At 43.5% G+C, this 18,439-nt stretch overlaps 1 protein-coding gene across 3 annotated transcripts in view; it reads left to right on the top strand.

Moving 5' to 3' along the window:
- APP (amyloid beta precursor protein) overlaps positions 1 to 18,439 on the top strand; it is a 287,309-nt gene that overhangs the window by 149,958 nt on the left and 118,912 nt on the right. For all 3 annotated transcript variants that reach the window (XM_055128150.1, XM_055128149.1, XM_055128148.1), the window contains exon 6: positions 7,854 to 8,056. In XM_055128150.1, coding sequence (XP_054984125.1) covers positions 7,854 to 8,056 — 203 coding nt within the window. The remainder of the gene's footprint in view (positions 1 to 7,853; positions 8,057 to 18,439) is intronic.

The following is an 18,439-nucleotide window of genomic DNA, read 5'->3' as shown; positions in this document are numbered from 1 at the left end:
CCTCTCCTCTCCTCTCCTGTCCTCTCCTCTCCTCTCCTCTCCTCTCCTCCCCTCCCCTCCCCTCCCCTCCCCTCCCCTCCCCTCTCCTCCCCTCTCTTCCCCTCTCCTCTCCTCTCCTCTCCTCTCCTCTCCTCTCCTCTCCTCTCCTCCTTTTCCTTTCTTCTGCTCTGCCAGCTTATTCCAAGCAGTATGTGAATTGCCACTGTATTCTTCTCTCTTACATTGTTCTGTGTGGTTCAGGGGCTATCGTACATATATTACAAATAAGTAGCCCTCTGTTCCTCAAGACAGGCATCCTTTTTAAGTTTCCCATGCTACAGACTGAAATAAGGAGGCAGAGAAAGGTTAAAGAGCCTGTGTTTATCTTAGAACCAGGAGGTACATGCAATACCCCCCTCCGACTTTATATATTTAGGGGGACTGGAGTGATAGTATAGTGGGGAGGGCATTTGCCTTGCACATAGCCAACCTGGGGTTTGATCCCAGGCATACCCATGGTCCCCTGAACACCAGGAAGTAATTCCTGAGTGCAGAGCCAGGAGTAATCCCTGAGTACTCTGGCTGTGACCAAAATAGCAACCCCCCCCAAAAAAAAGAATTCATCTGTTCAACTACAGCACCTTCTTGACACAAAATCCCCTGCCTCCGGGGCCAGATAGGGCACTTGCCTTGCATGTAGCTGACCCGGGTTTGATCCCCAGCATCCCATATGGTCCCCCAAGCACTGCCAGAAGTAATTCCTGAATGCAAAGCCAGGAGTAACCCCTGAGCATCGCTGGGTGTGACCCAAAAAGAAAAAAATCCCCTGCCTCCTCGGATCTACCCTGAATGGACAAGGCAAGAAGCTAGCATCATTGTTGCTTCTGCCCAAGAATTTCAAAACATAAACGTCCTAGATGCCTCTTACTTTCCATTGTGTCTTAGGACATGGCTGATGGATACTCTTTCCATATCTTCTCCACCCCTATAGTTCACCGTCTCCTGCCATGATCAGCAAAGTTTCCAAAGGATTAGATGACAAAAAGCTCTGTAGGTGCATTTCAACTGTGTATCTTGTGTATATGTGGGGGGGGGGGAGTTAAAGTCTTTTTAAATGCAAAAAAATTATTCTTAGCACCCAGGATGTGCACGAACTAATCAGACACTGTGCTTTTCTGCCAGCCCCTGCCCCATGCCTTGCTCGTGTATCCTGCGAGTACTTGCCCCCCCCTTTTCATAGTACATTTGAATCATTTTTAATTCTTACTTGTTTTCACCTTGTGCCTCTCTCACTATAATTGATGTTCTAAGCTTTATCACAGTTTCTCCCCTGGTGTTTAGAATGGCACCTGTCCTTGGTGAAAGAAAAGTGAGCCTTGACGGATTCGGCCGACAGCTTCTTGTATAGAGATGGACACAATTGTTCCTTAAGTGGCTTAATGCATGTCTGGTTTTTTCTCTGCTCTTTATGGGTCTTTGTCTTTTTCAACTCAAACGCTTAGCTTTCTCTCCGCTAAAAGAAAATGGCCCTAGAACTGGTCTCTGCAAGCTAGCGTAATGCATGGCTACACGTGTGGAAGTGTGCTTTAGTGAATTTCTTCTGACTATGCCTCAGATGGCTCTCCTCCCTGCCTCGTTCTGTCACCTGCTTTGCAGGGATTTGCCCGCGTGCCTGGAGCCAGCACCATTTCCCCATCTGACTTTGCAAGGCAATGAGGACCACTGAAATGCAGACTGTGATTCCTGTAGATTCTCTTGCCCAGAATTAACAGAGGATGCGGCGTTCCGATTTCAGATTGAGCTTTGAAAGATCCGGCTCACCTTGGAGGCCTGACTCATGGGATTCTGACTATCTTAATTTTTTGTCCTTATCATCTTAAAATGGGAGTCCTTAATCTGGACCCTGGGGTCGGTTTGGAAGTTTGTGAACTTCCTGTGTTTATTTGATAATAACAGAAATCCAGTGAGCAAAAGATGACAGCTCTTATTCTAGTGCAGTCCATGAAGGTGTTTAATAGAAGAGTAAGAGAATCTTCTAGCTGGGGCCTCTTCAGTGTAGACCTTTTACTACACTATCACTGTATCACTGTATCACTGTATCACTGCCATCCCGTTGTTCGTCGATTTACTCGAGCGGGGCGCCAGTAAAGTCTCCATTCTTCCGAGTCTTGAGATTTTAGCAGCCTCTCCTTACTTGTCTTTCCCAACAATTGGAGGCTCTTTCAGGGTCAGGGGAATGAGACCTGTTTTTGTTACTGTTTTTTGAATATCTAATACTCCATGGGTAGCTTGCCAGGCTCTGCCCGTGTGGGCGAGATACTCTCGGTAGCTTGCCGGGTTCTATGATATATATGATATATATATATGTATATATATTTCTCTCTATGATTGTTGCCTAATGTCTGAACCCCATCAAATATGGTGTGGTAATTATGGAAGATGGGTAGGAATTGTCTTGCATCTGTGGTGTGATGTGTCATGCGTCTGTGGTCCGGAAAGCAGTCTGAAGTGTGGTGGCGGTTGGGTACTGGAGGTCAGCTGCTGGTGTTGGGTCCCTTGGGGTGGGGAGGGCTCCCACCCGCCCCCCTCTGGGGCGCCCCAAGTGAAAACAGCCTGACTTGTAGTCTGGTGGCATGGTTATGGGAGCCTCATTTTATGTTCCCCTTCCTGGAGAAGTGGCCAATGAGTTCTGGAGAGTGGCCGATGAGATTATCTGGCGCCGGCAGAAGGTGGCTTATGGGTGTGACCCCTGTACTACACTATAGTGCTCGTAACTCAAAGCGCGGCTACTGCACACGTCACTCAGCAGGATGGGATAGCCTACACAGAAGACCCCCCAAAAATAGTCTTTCCAGCTCTCCCCCCATGGTTCCAGTCCTCTCTCGTTCCCACCTGAGCACCAACCTTGACCTTGTCGAAGTGTACCAGCTCCTCCGAGTTCTCTCGGAGTGGAGGACGCCCATTCTCCTACTGATTATAGGTAGAATCAGATGCACAGCATTTCTGGGTTTTGGCTTCTAACCGTGCCTTCGGGCAGGAGAAAGCCTGACTTTTTTCTTACGTAGCTTTCCCTCTCTGGAAACTCTTGTCCTGGGCCACCAGGAATAAGCTTTCCTTCTCTTAAATGACTTTTTTTTTTTCACACTTTTCTGGCAACATCTGACTTTTCCTAAATCAGCAGCAGTAATTTCAGATGCCGTTTCTCCTCTGGGACCAGTTCCGAGCCAGGCGCTCCCCCTCCCAGGTAAAATCCAGGCGGCCCTTTGGAACAGACCAAAGAGGAAAGAACTGTCTGTTCACCTTTAAAAGCCTTGGCGTTCTTTCCCCTGCAACCTCAGACGCTGCGAGAATCCTTCCTCCCCTCTCTAGACCCGCAGAGACCAGTCTGAGTCTCTTCCTGCTGGGACTGACTCCTCTGCTTCCTCCATGGCAGTTTCAGGAAGCAATGGAGGAGCTCTTTTCCATCTCTCTCTCTCTCTTTTCTCTGTCTTCGCGGTGATCATTCAGGTCTTGCAGTGGTCCAGTTCATGTAACTGCGGGCGTCAGAGCTTCCACGCTATCATTTCCTTGTCTTAACCCACCAAAAGGAGGAGGTGGGGGAATGTCCGTCTCAACAGAGACCAGGAAAGAATAAGTGCAGCTCTTTTTTCTAGAATACAAATGGCAAATTGTTTTGCACGTCTTCTAGCAGAAGAAATTACAACCGGCATGTGAAATCAAAATCTTTTCCCATCCCCAGTGTGGAATGCCGCCAGGGTCCGCCTGCGTGCGGAAATACAAGCAAAGTCACCTTGAGGAGCTCCTTCCCTCAAAGTGAAGCCTTGGATGCTGACACATAAAATTTTATCATCAGTGATTTATTCCCTCATCATAGTGTCTCTTTGACCTTCTGACCTTATGAAATTCAGATCCTCCTACGGTGAGCAGCATTTCTAGATCATTCCCTCCTTCTTTCCAAGTGCCTCAAATCACTGAGATGTAAAAAGAACTAGTAACAAGTCACATATATGTTTGAGAAGAACCAAAACAGGTGGAGGTGTGATGAGTATTCTGCCCCATGACCGCTAGATTATTGTCAGATTGTTGCTGGATTGTTTAGCAGTAATTCGTGATTCCATAAAATAGTCTCCACTGCATTTCTTGCATGGCAAGCAGCTTTCCAAACCCAGCTCATCTTAGTCACATCTCAGAAGTTACCAACCATTTTAAAGAGTAGTTAGAAGAGGAATTTCTTCCTATTTTTCATGTTTCCTGGTAGATGGAAAAACTGTGACGGGAAGTTGGCATGTTTGACGAAGATCTGTCTTCATTAAAACATAACTGTGCGCCACTAACAGTGTTCAAATAGGTAATTGAATTTATGGACCTCTGAATTGAATTCCAGAAATCAAAGCTATAGTAATAAGAACTGGACCCGAGATCGCTGAGGCCAAGTAATTTAATTCCTCAGCCAGTTGAACTATTATGTCTCTCTCTTCCTTGCTATTATACCAGAAAATTGCTCAAGCAGATGCTATGATGGATGATGGGCATATATTTTATTCTTTTTCATAGCTAGACACATACCAGAATGCAGATCACTTTAAACATGGCTCTTTGGATCATGAATATGTTTTCTTTTTGGAGTTTTCAGTGCAATGCTAAAGGTATTATAAAGGAAATGGTGGGAGAGACGGGGAGGAGATCTACGGTTGTATTTTTGCTTTCCCACCTGGATGCACAGTACTCTTAGCTCTGGCAGACATGCATAGACCCTGTCACTCCATTTATGCCCCAAAACAGCGCACACACTCTGTGATGAAAAGAGAAAACTGGCTTGATTGGATTTTTCACCCTTTTCCTGAATTTTCCCCTTAAGTGGAGAACTAAATAGCACCAGTACCTATGATTTGATGGAACACAGAAGGGAACTCAGCACGATAAATTGGCCAATGACAACCTCCATATGCTGGAAAAGAAATGGAGAGGTAGAATACAGGGTGAAATGTGGAGCATCTGTGAACTTGAGGGTTTTCTTTTGAAATGTGGTAGACTTTGTGCAGGCCATCAGACGATCAATAGTTTCATTCCGTTTACATCAGCAGAGGTGAGAATTAGTTTCAGGTGATTATCAATGTGCGTGATTTCTCCTTTTCCTGATTTTAGTTGGTTAGAGTCTTCTGTGTACTGACACTTTATTAACACATGGACTGTTATTATCATTAATGCTCTGCTACTCAGTGTTCCTCTGTATTTTCTTTTGCCATATTGATCAGCATCCTTGGCCGTGTTCTTATCGTCCTTGCACGAGACCGAGTTAAAAGTTCACCAGGAGTCACATACATTTATCTAGAGTGTTTCTAAAAGTTCCTTCAATCAAGGCGCTCCTTCAGTTTGATCCATCTGTGTACATATTCACATATATTCTGCTTTACATTTTTTCCCAGCCTCATTAACTTACTTGCGTCTATCAGGGCAGACTTTCAGGTTTTGAACCTTTGGCCAGTTCCCTATCTGCCTTCCCAGCCCACGGAACCCTGCTGTTCTCTTGCTCTGACCTGCTTGAAGTCCGCTTTCCTTTACAATGCCCAGCTCACATCCAGCTAGCGTCTGACACGACTCCCCGGGTTCTCAGCCTTTCATTGTCCTGTCACTTCCGCCAACAATACACTTCTCCCTGATGGTCAGATTCCCCTCTATGTTCTGTCTACCTCGACATCTTTATTCTTTGAAAGGTTTCATGATCTGATCAAAGAACAAACACTGTCTCCATTGATGGTCAGATACTCTTGACAGTATCTGCATTGCCCGCTGCACGATTTCCGCAAGGCATTATCATAGTTTATTTATTAAAGAACCATGACTTACAAAGTTGTGGATGGTTGAATTTTAAGCATGTGCTACTTCAACACCAATGCCACCACCAGTGTCAGCTTCCGCCCACCAGCGTTCCCGTACTCCATCACTGCTCCACCCCCACCTGCCGCCTTGACAGGTGATGTGACAAACGTCCGTAGTTGCGACTTAGATGCCCTGGCTTCAGTGTTGTTGGATCTTGGCTCTGGTTCCCGGCGGGCGTTATTGCCTTCCCATCGCCAGTAGCGGCATCACCTGGGAACGTGTTAGAAATGCAGGTCCTCGGGCTCCGTCTCAGACGTCTGATTCGGAAGAAACTCTGGGTCCAGTGGGGTGCCTGGTGATCAGCATTTTTTGATGGTTCTGATACTTGCAGAAATGTGAGAGCCATGTCTGTCTGGTTTTTACAATTAGCAAAAACAGGGGAACACAGCAGACTTCCCTGGCTGCTGGATATTCCAGTTACTTAAATGTATCTCTTCTCCCCTCTTCATTTCCAGCTTTACATGCTGACTGCATGTTGTAATTTGTCTTAATTTAGCCATGTCGGGTGGTCCACACAGGTATCAATGGGTTAAACTTTCAGTAGCAGTGTCACAACCAATATCACTTCTGGATATCTGCTATGTAGGTACTGTGTAGTATTTGTCACTGTCACTGTCATCCCGTTGCTCATCGATTTGTTCGAGCGGGCACCAGTAATGTCTCTCATTATGAGACTCTTTGTTACTGTTTTTGGCATATCGAATATGCCACGGGTAGCTTGCCAGGCTCTGCCGTGTGGGCGGGATACTCTCAGTAGCTTGCCAGGCTCTCCGAGAGGGGCGGAGGAATCAAACACGGGTTGGCAGCCGAAAGGCGAAGGCCCTACCGCTGTGCTATCACTCCAGCCAGTATTTTCCAGTGCCATAAAAGAGATAATCCCTGTAAAACAGTAAATTCATTTTTTAAGTGTCTCTTTCCCAGTCCCCCTATAAAGCAAATTTTATTTTTATACTAGTTTTAGTCTTATGAAAAAAAAATTGAACAGGGGGCTGGAATGTTAGTACAATGGGTAGACATTTGACTTGTATGCAACTTGTATGCCGACCCGGGTTTGATCCCTGGCATCCCATATGGTGCCCTGAGCACTGCCAGGAATAATCCTTGAGTACAGAGTCAGGAGTGAGCCTTTGCATCTCTGGATGTTGCCCCCCAAAAAAATGTCGGCAGGAAGTATGGAGTTACCTACAAGTTCTCTCTATGTACATCTCTGCTACCCCCATTATTACCATTTAAATTATATAATCATAATTTGTTCCAATATTAGCAAATTAGAGTTAAATCTTCTTGTCTACAATAGACTACATTGGTCTCCTTTTCTGTTATACAGTTCTGTGGGTTTGGGCAAATATATAATGTAGTATATTTACACCAGTGTATTATTGTGATATTGTTTATATTAAACAGAATTATTGTGGTATTTTTTTAAGTGAGGGGCAAGGTGATGGGGATACGAATTTTTATATATATTTGGTTTTCGGCCACACCCAGCCGCACTCAGGGATCACTCCTAGAGGGGCTTGGGAGATCCTACAGGGAACCACAGGTTAAACCTGTCAGTGACACCTAGGCTACCCTTTGTGCTATCTCTCCAGCCCCGTGCTCTATTCTCTAAGTGCCCTTAGTGCTCGCTCATCCTTGCAGCTGCTTACACTGTGGTGTCCATCATTTTGCATTTTCCAGGATGTCAGATAATTGGGAGCCCAGACATTCTGCATTTGCAAATGTGTAAACTAAGACAAACAGACACAGCCCTGATTGAATTGGGATTCAGGCGCTATCCTGCTGTATTCATGCTGATTGTGTGTGTGTGTGTGTGTGTGTGTGTGTGTGTGTGTGTGTGTGTGTGTGTGTTTCTCTCCCTCGGAGGTCACATTCACCATTCACCCTCTGATTAGTAAAAAAAAAAATCTTTTGGGGATGTATTTTGGGATTTTTTTTTTCTGTCCTGGAATTGGTTAAATGTCTCTTACTTTTTGTTCTGTTTCCTGCTCCAGCGATGACAAAGTAGTAGAAGTAGCCGAGGAAGAAGAGGTGGCTGATGTTGAGGAAGAAGAAGCCGAAGATGACGAGGATGATGAGGACGGTGATGAGGTGGAGGAAGAAGCTGAGGAACCCTACGAAGAGGCCACCGAGAGAACCACCAGCATTGCCACCACCACCACCACCACCACGGAGTCTGTGGAAGAGGTGGTCCGAGGTAACCTACCATTGGCGGGGGTTCCCTTTGCCCTTTGCAAAAGCCAGGCAGCATCCTTGTGTTCGAATTTCTCTCCATCATAACCACCCCTGCCTTCCCCGTTTAAAACCCCACAATTCCAAATCATAAGGCTTCATATGCTTCCAAATCCTTGGCGGGGCTTTGAGAGCAGCCCTGCCATTCACTCAGGGAAGCGAAACCTTGAGTACTGGCCTTGGTCTGCAAAGTTTCACCTAACAAGACCTTGTCACATTGGCCGGACCTAAGGAAGCGCACTCTTTGGCAGTTAAGTCAGTCCGTGGGCAGAGGGTGTAAATTCTGCCTTCGTGCCCGTTGTCTTGTTCCCCACCTGCCCAGACTTATCTAGTTGATGGCCCTTTTCCTAGTGCCCTTTCTCCCCCGAAAACCTACCTTCTTTTTTTTCCCTTTTTTATTTTATTTTTTTTAAATAAGAATTTTATTTTATTGAATCACCATGTGGAAAATTACAATGCTTTCAGGCTTAAGTCTTAGTCATACAATGCTGAAACAACCATCCCTTCACCAGTGCCCATATCCCACCACCAAAAAAAAAAAAAAAACAAAAAACCACAGTACACCTCCCATCCCGCCCACCCCTGCACCCCCCCACCCCGCCTTGTAACTGATAAATTTCACTTTACTTTCTATTTACTTTGGTTACATTCAATATTTCAACACAAACCTCACCATTATTGTTAGGAGTACCCACTAGAGTCAGACCTGTTGTGAAGAGAAATGAGGTTGTGTGGTTTTGGATTTCTGTACTTTAACAACTAAGTCCAGGGAGATTTCTTCCGGATATTGGATCATTGCAAGCTTGTAAACCCCATCTGTGGTCGTCATAATATGGCAGTCCCCACGCCCTTCATCCCCGGAAAGGGAGAGGCGAGAGAGAGAAATACCTTTCCCCTCCTGGGCTGGCATGGGGTCGCGGCTTAGTTCTCAGGCTGGAGACATTCTGCAAGTAGCTGCCCATGTCGAAAGTGGTTTAGCTGGGTCTGGATTCACACTCGTGCAGCTGCGGAGGGGCCGCACTTGTGTGCGGCCCGAGGGAGGAAACCTACCTTCTTCAAGTGAACAAACAAACAGTGCCCCCTCACCTGCCACCCCCACATCTGTATCCCAGGCAACACCACCCTGCTGGGTCACACCAGCACCCTTTTAGGGCACAGAACCCCCTCCCCCAACTTTGTAAAACAGATCTGGACTGTTAGCATCTTTAGGGTAAGGCCTACATTTTATGCAGTTTTGTGCAGACTGCTTGCCTTATAAAAAAAAAAGTTTTCCATAAATCCTAATTGAGTAGTTGCCATTAGATTTCAGTAAAAAGGATTTGCTAAGTATATTTAATTTTGCTGGGAAATTTAACTAAGGTAATTTGATTGTCTTCACATCTTATGCATTGCTTTGTGGGAGGGTAGAAAGAACATTAATATCTCAAACATCATTTTCTGTTGAATTAAAGTTCCTTTGAGAATGCTGTGCACTAAATGTCTTTTAAATAATTAAAAGACACCCTTTTTTTTATTTCTACAAAATCAAAGGAAGCTTTCAGTTTATATTAAGTAAGCAAATGTTATCATAGCAACTAGTTACTTGTTGAGATTCTTTTGAGGTGGAGAGGGAGCGAGGGTGGAGAATATCCTGTCTCTAAGCTCAGAGATCATCCCTGGTGGTGTGTGCAAGGCAAGCATCTTCAATCTTTTGCCCCGGAACTGAAATTTTAAAATTTCAGTCAAAAAGTTATGTATAGTTAAAAATGGCCCTAGAATTAGATTGATGGTATGCAGTTAGTTATGAGTCTTTTTTTTTTTTTTTGCTCCTTGGGTCATACCCAGCAATGCACAGGGGTCACCCCTGGCTCATGCACTCAGGAATTACTCCTGGCGGTGCCCAGGAGACCATATGGGATGTTGGGAATCGAACCCGGTTCGGCCATGTGCAAGGCAAATGCCCTAACCACTGTGTTATTACTCCAGCCCCACAGTTATGAGTCTAACAGCACTGCAAATGCATTTGAAACCTCTCCATAGAAGTTACGACATGTCATTTATTCACTCACTTTTTACTAAGGTAGAATGGTTTCAGCTCTTTCATGAAGCTGAAGCTCTAGGATGGACCCATTCTCCACCTCAGGTGGATTGCCAGTTATCACAGAACTATCTTCTTCACTTGATCACATTTTTCTACAGCTCTGTTGAGTATGACTTACATGTCATGGTATTCACTGACCTGGGAGCCGAGAGATAGTTCATGGTGGAGGGGGCGAGGAAGAGTCGAGGGGAAAGTGCCTGTGATGGGCAAGACCCTGAGTTCAATCCCTGGCAGCACTTGGCGCCTTAGGATGACATGGTGAAGGTCTGATGGACCCAGCACTGGATCCCCGGCCCTAGCACAAAACACTTGAACCCTCAGCTGCTGGACTTGATCATCACTGGACATGGCCCCAGAGTTTAGATCTCCACTAGGGGTGGCCCCTATTTTTAAAACATAGTCTTGAGTCCAGAGAGATGGTACGGGGGTTCAGGTACTTCTTTTGCATGCAGCCTGCTTTGGTTTGATCCCCAGCATTGCTTGAGGGTCTCCCAGCAGGTCCAGACATGAGCCCTGGGCACAGAGCCAGGAGTCAGTTCAGGTGCGACCCCAACCCACCCACCCCCATGCTGTCTTTTAAAGTGTCTATAGTTTGGTGGCTTTAATAAATTCATTAAGTTGCTCTGCCATCACCGTAATCTGATTTGGGGGGTGGAGGGTGTTTGTTTGGTGATGCTCAGGGATTACTCCTGGCTCTGAACTCAGAGGTGCTCAGGGGACCATATGAGGTGCTTGGGATAAAACCCAGGTCCACTGCATGCAAGGCAAGTGCCTATAATCTGATTTAGAATATGTTCATCATCCAAGTAAGACTATTCACGCCTATTCACAATTCATCCTTATTCTAGACATTTAATATAAGCAGGATCAGAGGCTGGGACCATAAGACAATGGGCCGAGTGTATGCAGAGCATGATTTTAATGCAAGAGGCATAGGTTTAATCCCCAGGACGGTGTCATACCCCAGGCAGTAACCCCTAACCTTCTCCAGGTGTGGCCCCGAAACATATGGAAGGATCATACCTAGTCTTTGCATCTCCTTCTGTCACTCAACACAGTATTTTGGGGGTCCTGCATTTATTTAACTTCAACTTTTAGAACTGAGATTATTCTGAGCCAGACATTTAGAGTTATTAAATTACCTTAACAGCGTTGAAAATTCTTTTTTTTTAAATGAGTACCTAGGAGGAAATGGGTTGATTAACCTTAACTTGCTCTACTTAGCGACATTTTGCTTAGTCAGTTTAACACATGCATGATTATAAGTAGACACACATTGAAGTCAGTGCACTTTTTGTTTGAGCCACTGAGAATTCTTGCTTGTTAGGATCCCTTATGCCCTATATCAGATCTGGCCAAATGAAATTGTTAGCTTCTATTTTGTTAGCATGTAAAGACAGATTGTTTTTTTTGTTTTTTCAGATTTTTCTGCTTGAAGCCTAAAAGATATGTGACTGCAAATTATGGCAGTTGTTATTCTGTAGAGAGACCGGAAGTTCTTGTCATCTCTGTCGAGATAGCTATTTGCATAATAATTAAATGTCTACTGCTTGCAAGGTTACTTGTTGGATCTCCTATTTGGTATAAATTGTTTTGTGGAGCTCATGAATTATATAATTTAAAAAAAAACACGCAGGAAAGCTGACCAGCCTGGATTTTAAAATGTATGAAATGCGGGGCCGGAGCGATAGCACAGCGGGTAGGGCGTTTGCCTTGCACGAGGCCGACCCGGGTTTGATCCCCGGCATCCCATATGGTCCCCCAAGCACTGCCAGGAGTATTTCCTGAGTGCAAAGCCAGGAGTAACCCCTAAACATCGCTGTGTGTGACCCAAAAAACAAAAAAAAATGTATGAAATGCAAGATAAAGAAATACACAGTACGTGTGCTGTAGTAAGTACTGACCCGATTAGAAAGAGCAAGAAATGGATCGTAGAAGACGCTTGTGGAGGAGAAAGTGTTTGAAGTACAGTTGGAGGGATGGGTAGCTGATGCTTGTGGATTTTGTTTTTGTGGAGACTTGAGTCTGCAAGAATGGAAGAATTCAGTGTGGTCTTGTGGGCAGACACATCACATGTTTTGGATTAGTCGAGTTTAAACTAGAGCAGATGTCATACATAAGATGGTTACGAGAAATTAGGTCGGAACTGAAATGTGGAGACTTTCAGTGCCACACTGTCAAGTATGGCGGTTAAGTGTGCTTGACTCTGCCTCCTGAGAGCTGTGGTTTTTTTCTGGTAGAAACAATGAAGAGATTTTGTTTTGATTTTAACTTCTCTGGAGGGCAGTGGTGGACAGGAAGGGACGTGATTTTCTATGTACATAGAAATAATATCACCCAAATTTATGCTCCTAGTCAAGAAAAGTCTTTTGAAATAATAGGATCTTGTTATATTCCAAATTAATCCAGTTCTTTTGCATTCAGTTCTTCACCCCACCCGACCCCCTGCCTTTTTTTTTTTTGTTTGATTTTTGGCTCCTTCTTGTTGTTGTTGTTGTTGTTGTTGCTTTTTGGTTGGTTTAGGGGCCACACCCCGTGGCACTCAGGACTTATTCCTGGCTCTGTACTCAGCGAGCACTCCTGGAGGTGCTCAGGGAACAAGATGGGGAGCCGGGATTGAACCTGGTTCAACCAAGTCCAAGGGCAAGCATCCTGCCCACTGTCCTATCTCCCCACCCTTCGTTTCAGTTTCTGTTTATGTCTAGCATAGTAGACAGACTGTAGGAACTAGTATTTTTGATAGAAAGATAAGGACCGTTGAAATAGATTTTTTTAAACATTCCAGACTAGAGATTAGAAACAAGAAACTACCCACTAAAAGATAACAAGTCAAAGTTTGATAGCCAGAAAGCCTACAAAAATGTCATTCTGAAAGTAAATACTCAGTCTTCTAGTGGTACCATTAATGCCAGAAATAGAATAACATTCCAGTTATTCTGTATAATGGCAGCCAGTTTACCCTACTTACAGCTTTGAACAAAAACTCTATTTGAGACAAGACTTTGGGAACAGAGGCCAAGGAGAAGTATGGCAGGCACTCTGTTTATGTCAGAAAGTTTGCTACAGTCACAGGTATAAAGTAGAAGTTTTAGAAGAAAAAAAAGAACCAGTGAGCTATATTGAGAGCCCTTTCCCTTCAGTCATTGGTATAGGAGTGAGTTACTTTTTTTTTCCCTGATTCAGAGTTACAGCATTCCTACAGTTGATCGCTAACTTTGTAAAACTCTAATTACAAGTAGTCAGCTCCTGTGCTAAAAATATAAATTAGAGTGACTTGCAGAGAGAAGAATTATTGAAGAGAGGCTTACAATCTAATTTTCAATGTTAATGTTTTAGGGCCCCAGAGAAAATGTGATTTACAACCGTACTTAATAAGAAAATTGTTTCTTCATTACCAACATATTGCTGCTAATACAAATCCTTAATGTGCTTCATTAAAAAAAGAAAGACCTCAATACTTGTGTAAGCCATTAAATTTTGAAAGAATTGGGCAGAGGGGAAGGAAAATAGAGGCCATTTTAGTCTGGTCAGAATTCGTTCAGCCTTTCTGGGTTAGAATCAACGATACTAAAGGGGAAGATGTCAATTCTATGTGTGTTAATGGTTGCTGGGGAAAAAAAAGATTGCTTGATAGGGTTTCTCATTTGACTTTAGAATTTATGGGGGGTTGTAAAGAAAAACTTAGGTAGTATTCGGGGAAATAAGCCAGTATCAGTACTGGAGCAATAGCACATCGGGTAGGGCATTTGCCTTGCATGCATCCGACCCGGCTTCCATTCCTCTATCCTCTCGGAGAGCCCGGCAAGCTACCGAGACTATCCCACCCGCATGGCAGAGCCTGGCAAGCTACCCATGGCATATTCGATATGCCAAAAACAGTCAGAACAAGTCTCACGATGGAGACGTTACTGGTGCCCGCTCGAGTAAATCGATGAACAACGGGACGACAGTGCTACAGACAGTGCTAATATTTTTTGGTTTCTGAGCCACATCCAGCGATGCTCAGGGATTTCTCCAGCTCTGTGCTGAGGAAATACTCCTGGCAATGCTCAGGATGTAACACAGGATGCAGGAGGTCGAATTTGGGTGAGCTACGTGCAAGACAAGCTCCTTCTCCACTGTACTGTTGTTACTCCAGTCCCCCAATAGAAGGATCTGATGGTTTGCATAAGCTTTCTGTGTTTTCAGAACTTTCAGGCATCAGGATAATTCCTGAGTGAACTCCGCATTCTAGACTCTGAGTAAACATGGGCATTCGAGTAAGTGATAGGATCTTTGATTTCACTTCGTAGCAGTTTTGTCCATCAAGGGTCATTCTTGAAGTTTTCCTTTGATTCCTGGCTCGGCACACAGCCTCTGCTTGCCTTCTCATTGCCAGATCCTGTGCTGTCATGAACAGTGTGATGGGCAGATGACACTCACTCGGTTATGGCAAATCAGGCTAGATTTCTTATTTTTAGGATCACTAGTCCTCTTTTAGCATCACTGGTCCACCTTTTAGGGTAGTAGAGCTAATTTTAAATCTTTGTAATTTGGCTGTGTGGTAAAAATTTGGCTTCCCCTTTGAAAAGAGAAGACAAGCAGGCCCTAGAGAAATTCTAGTAAAATTTTTCTATGGGGGCTGGAGCGATAGTACAGTGGGTAGGGTGTTTGCCTTGCACATGGCCAACCTGGGTTCGATTCCCAGCATCCCAAAAGGTCCACTGAGCACCGCCAAGGGTAATTCCTGAGTGCATGAGCCAGGAGTCACCCCTGTGCATCACCGGGTGTTGCCCAAAAAGAAAAAATATGTTTTTTCTGTGGCCCCCAAATAGGTAAGTGGCAAAGCCAGGATTTGATTCCAGATGGTTCAGGATACATTTGAAACACTATTGTTAATATCTTCCTTCTTGGAGCTGGAGTGATCGGGCCAACCCAGGTTCAATTCCCAGCACCTCGTGTGGTACCCAGGAGTGATCTCTGAGCACTGAGCCAGGACTAAGCCTTGAGCACTGTCATAAACAAAACAAAATAAAATAACATAGACAAAACAATCTTCCTTCTCTTTTTCTTTCTCTCTCTCTCTCTCTCTCTCTCTCTCTCTCTCTCTCTCTCTCTCTCTCTCTCTCTCTCTCTCCCCCCCTCCCTCCTACTGGTCCAATTAAATCTAAGGTCCCTTATAAATGTGTACACATCAATAAATATGTATATAAACTCATCTTGCTATTGGTTTACACCAAGTGTATTCTAAATTTTACCTAATGATTTAATAATTTGGGAACAGCAAACTATAGCCATCAGCCAAATATGGCCAACCACATTTTTTATAATCAAAACATAGTTTTTTGTTTTATTATCAAAATAATTTGTTTCGTCAAGTGCTTTTGAGATTTTTAAATCATTTTGTGGCCTGGGACCAGTGAAGTGACCTTGAGAAGTCTAGTCTTTTATATGTGTGTTATAGTGCTAATAAGATGTCCCGTGTTTGTTATGTGAGTTATTTTAGATGACCCGTGTTAAACATTTGCCATAACACCTGGCAGCATTGAGCTGTGTTTCACAAGCACAGCCAGAGTTAAATCCTGGCTCTGAAAGCTATTAGCAGTGTAAACTCTTATCTACTAAATAGCCATGAAGCCTTATTGCTTCTCTCGGTAACATAGGATTTAATAATACTTGCTTAATTTTAGTCATTTTTCTGAGGATGAAATTAAATAATCCCTGGAAACCTCTTAGTATAGTTCCTGGTAGACAATAAGTACTAGATTAATGTAAGGTATTGTAGTTGTCATGGCAATAAATATCATTCTCATCTTCCAGAGAGCTTCTTACTACTACTGATTTAGGAATGACAAGTATAATGTAAAAAGTTATCTTTTAATTATAAAAAACATAAAGGTGATGGGTCCATATCTGCTGATATAACAGAGCTGTTATCGATAGGCCTGTGTTAATAAAACAGGTTAAAATTGGTTTCTGGATTAAAATTTGATGGTAGGAGGATATATTTCATAGATTCAAATGTTTGCAGGTAGGGACCAGTTCATCTATTAAGAGGACAGAGACACTGATACAGATCACCCTTTAACCTTCACATACAGTTTTGAAACTAGAAAGAATTTGATCAAAATGATGCTTGCTTTGGGCTCAAGGACTAAGTTCTTTAGAGTTCAGTAATTCTGCATCACCCTCTGGTAGCCAGTAATCTGGAGGAAACATCATTTGCTTTACTGCTCAACATTTACTACACACATACGCCAGGCTCTCCTGGGCACTGGGCATTGCCCTGAGCTCTGGGAACACCAGAAAATGACGACTGTGGATCACTCAGGCTGCTTTCAGCCAAACCTGCTCTTTCAGTTCCAGACAGAGAGTTTCTGTGACCTGGCTGGATTGTGGCAGCACAGAGAGTCGGGGGAACTCCCAGCCTCGAATCAGAAGTTACCGTTGAGATGTTGCCATTAAGTTGGCATTTAAATTCTTTCTAACGGATCCGAGGGTTTCAGTGGAGATTGGGGCAGCAACCAGAATGAATCCAAGACGTGTCACAGATCACAGAGGTTTGCGTTGATCTCAAGGGCTGGGGAAGCAAAGTTCCACCTAATTCTCACTATTCTTAGCTTATCTATCTATCATGGATGTGGCACTTTCAAGACGTTGTTTAATTCACTAATACTTTTTGGAAACGATTGTAGCCTCTTTCTAACGCTCTTGAGAGCATGAGTGTCGGCACTGGATATAGACAGGTAGCAGCCTATTATTTTGCTCCATATAGCATGACACCTATTAGTTTTGGGGTGCTGGATGGACGCAAAGTGAAACATTGCATTGACAAGCCTCTTTCCACATAATTTCATCCCAATTTAGAAAGCTCCCTTAGTGAATGTACTTATAAGGGGTGTGAGGACCATGGAGTCGTATGCATCCACACGCTTTTAAAAATATTTTTGTGGAAGGCCAGAGGCAGGTAAAGTGCCTGCCTTGCCTGTGACAGGTCCTGAGTCCTGCCAAGTGTCAACCCCCCACTCCACCCTGCCCCAAGCACAGAACCAGGAGCAAACCCTGAGCCAATTATGACCCTAAATAAATAATAACAAACATATATTTTAAGTTTTAGAATATGAATTTTTTGCAGTAGAAACTTTTTCCCTATTTTTGTTTTATTAAAAGTAAACTACACTGACGTGATTTAAACAGTTCCCTTAGTATTGTTTCACATGTATATATTTATTTTTAATAATATGTTTGTGAGATACAATTCACATAACAATATGCATGAGATTCAGTGTTTTGGTACATACACAAACATTTCCATTGCATCAGTAAATACATTTGGAGACTTGCTATTGCTTTACATGTCCAATAGTGTTTATTTAATTTTATTATTTAACAAAATAAAAAACATTTTATTTAATAAAAGGTTATTTTACATCTTCTGTACTATTCTTTGTCAACAGTCAACATTTTTTTATTCAATGGAAATATGTCAGCAAAAGGCATTAAAATTACCTGCCTAGTTTTAACACAATTATGTATTAAAACATACATAATTCATAGCACTGTAGCACTATCACACTGTCATCCCATTGTTCATCAATTTGCTCGAGCAGGCACCAGTAATGTCTCATTGTGAGACTTGTTACTGTTTTTGGCATATCGAATACGCCACGGGTAGCTTGCCAGGCTCTGCCGTGTGGGCAAGATACTCTCAGTAGCTTGCAGGGCTCTCCGAGAGGGACGAAGGAATCAAACCCGGGTTGGCTGTATGCAAGGCAAATGCCCTACTGCTGTGTTATATAAGTATATGTAATTTTTATATATAAAAATATATCATTTCATTGGAGTTTTTAATTATGTTAATTTAATTTCAATTTCTGGATCATATTCTGATTTTTTAATTAAACAAAAGTAGTATTTCTTATGTTTTCCTCTCAAATCAGTTGCTATTTATATAATGTACATATACGTACACAAGTATACATCTGTGTGCCTCATGCAACAATTACATATACACTTCAGTAAGGTAGTTTTCCATCAAGAGGGTGGTCAGACCTAATTAAATAAATATAACAAGTGGGGGAATGTATATGCCCGTTTTCATAAGCTCCTTGTTTTTTTTTTTCTTTTTTGGATCACACCCGGTGATGCACAGGGATTACTCCTGGCTCTGCACTCAGGAATTACCCCTGGCGGTGCTCAGGGGACCATATGGGATGCTGGGAATTGAACCCGGGTCGGCCGTGTGCAAGGCAAACACCCTACCCGCTGTGCTATTGTTCCAGCCCCATC

This window comes from Sorex araneus, chromosome 2 (assembly GCF_027595985.1).
Source record: "Sorex araneus isolate mSorAra2 chromosome 2, mSorAra2.pri, whole genome shotgun sequence".
Classification (NCBI taxonomy): Eukaryota; Metazoa; Chordata; class Mammalia; order Eulipotyphla; family Soricidae; genus Sorex; species Sorex araneus.
Note: the sequence above shows the minus strand (reverse complement) of the source record. Positions and strands in the feature narration are given on the sequence as shown.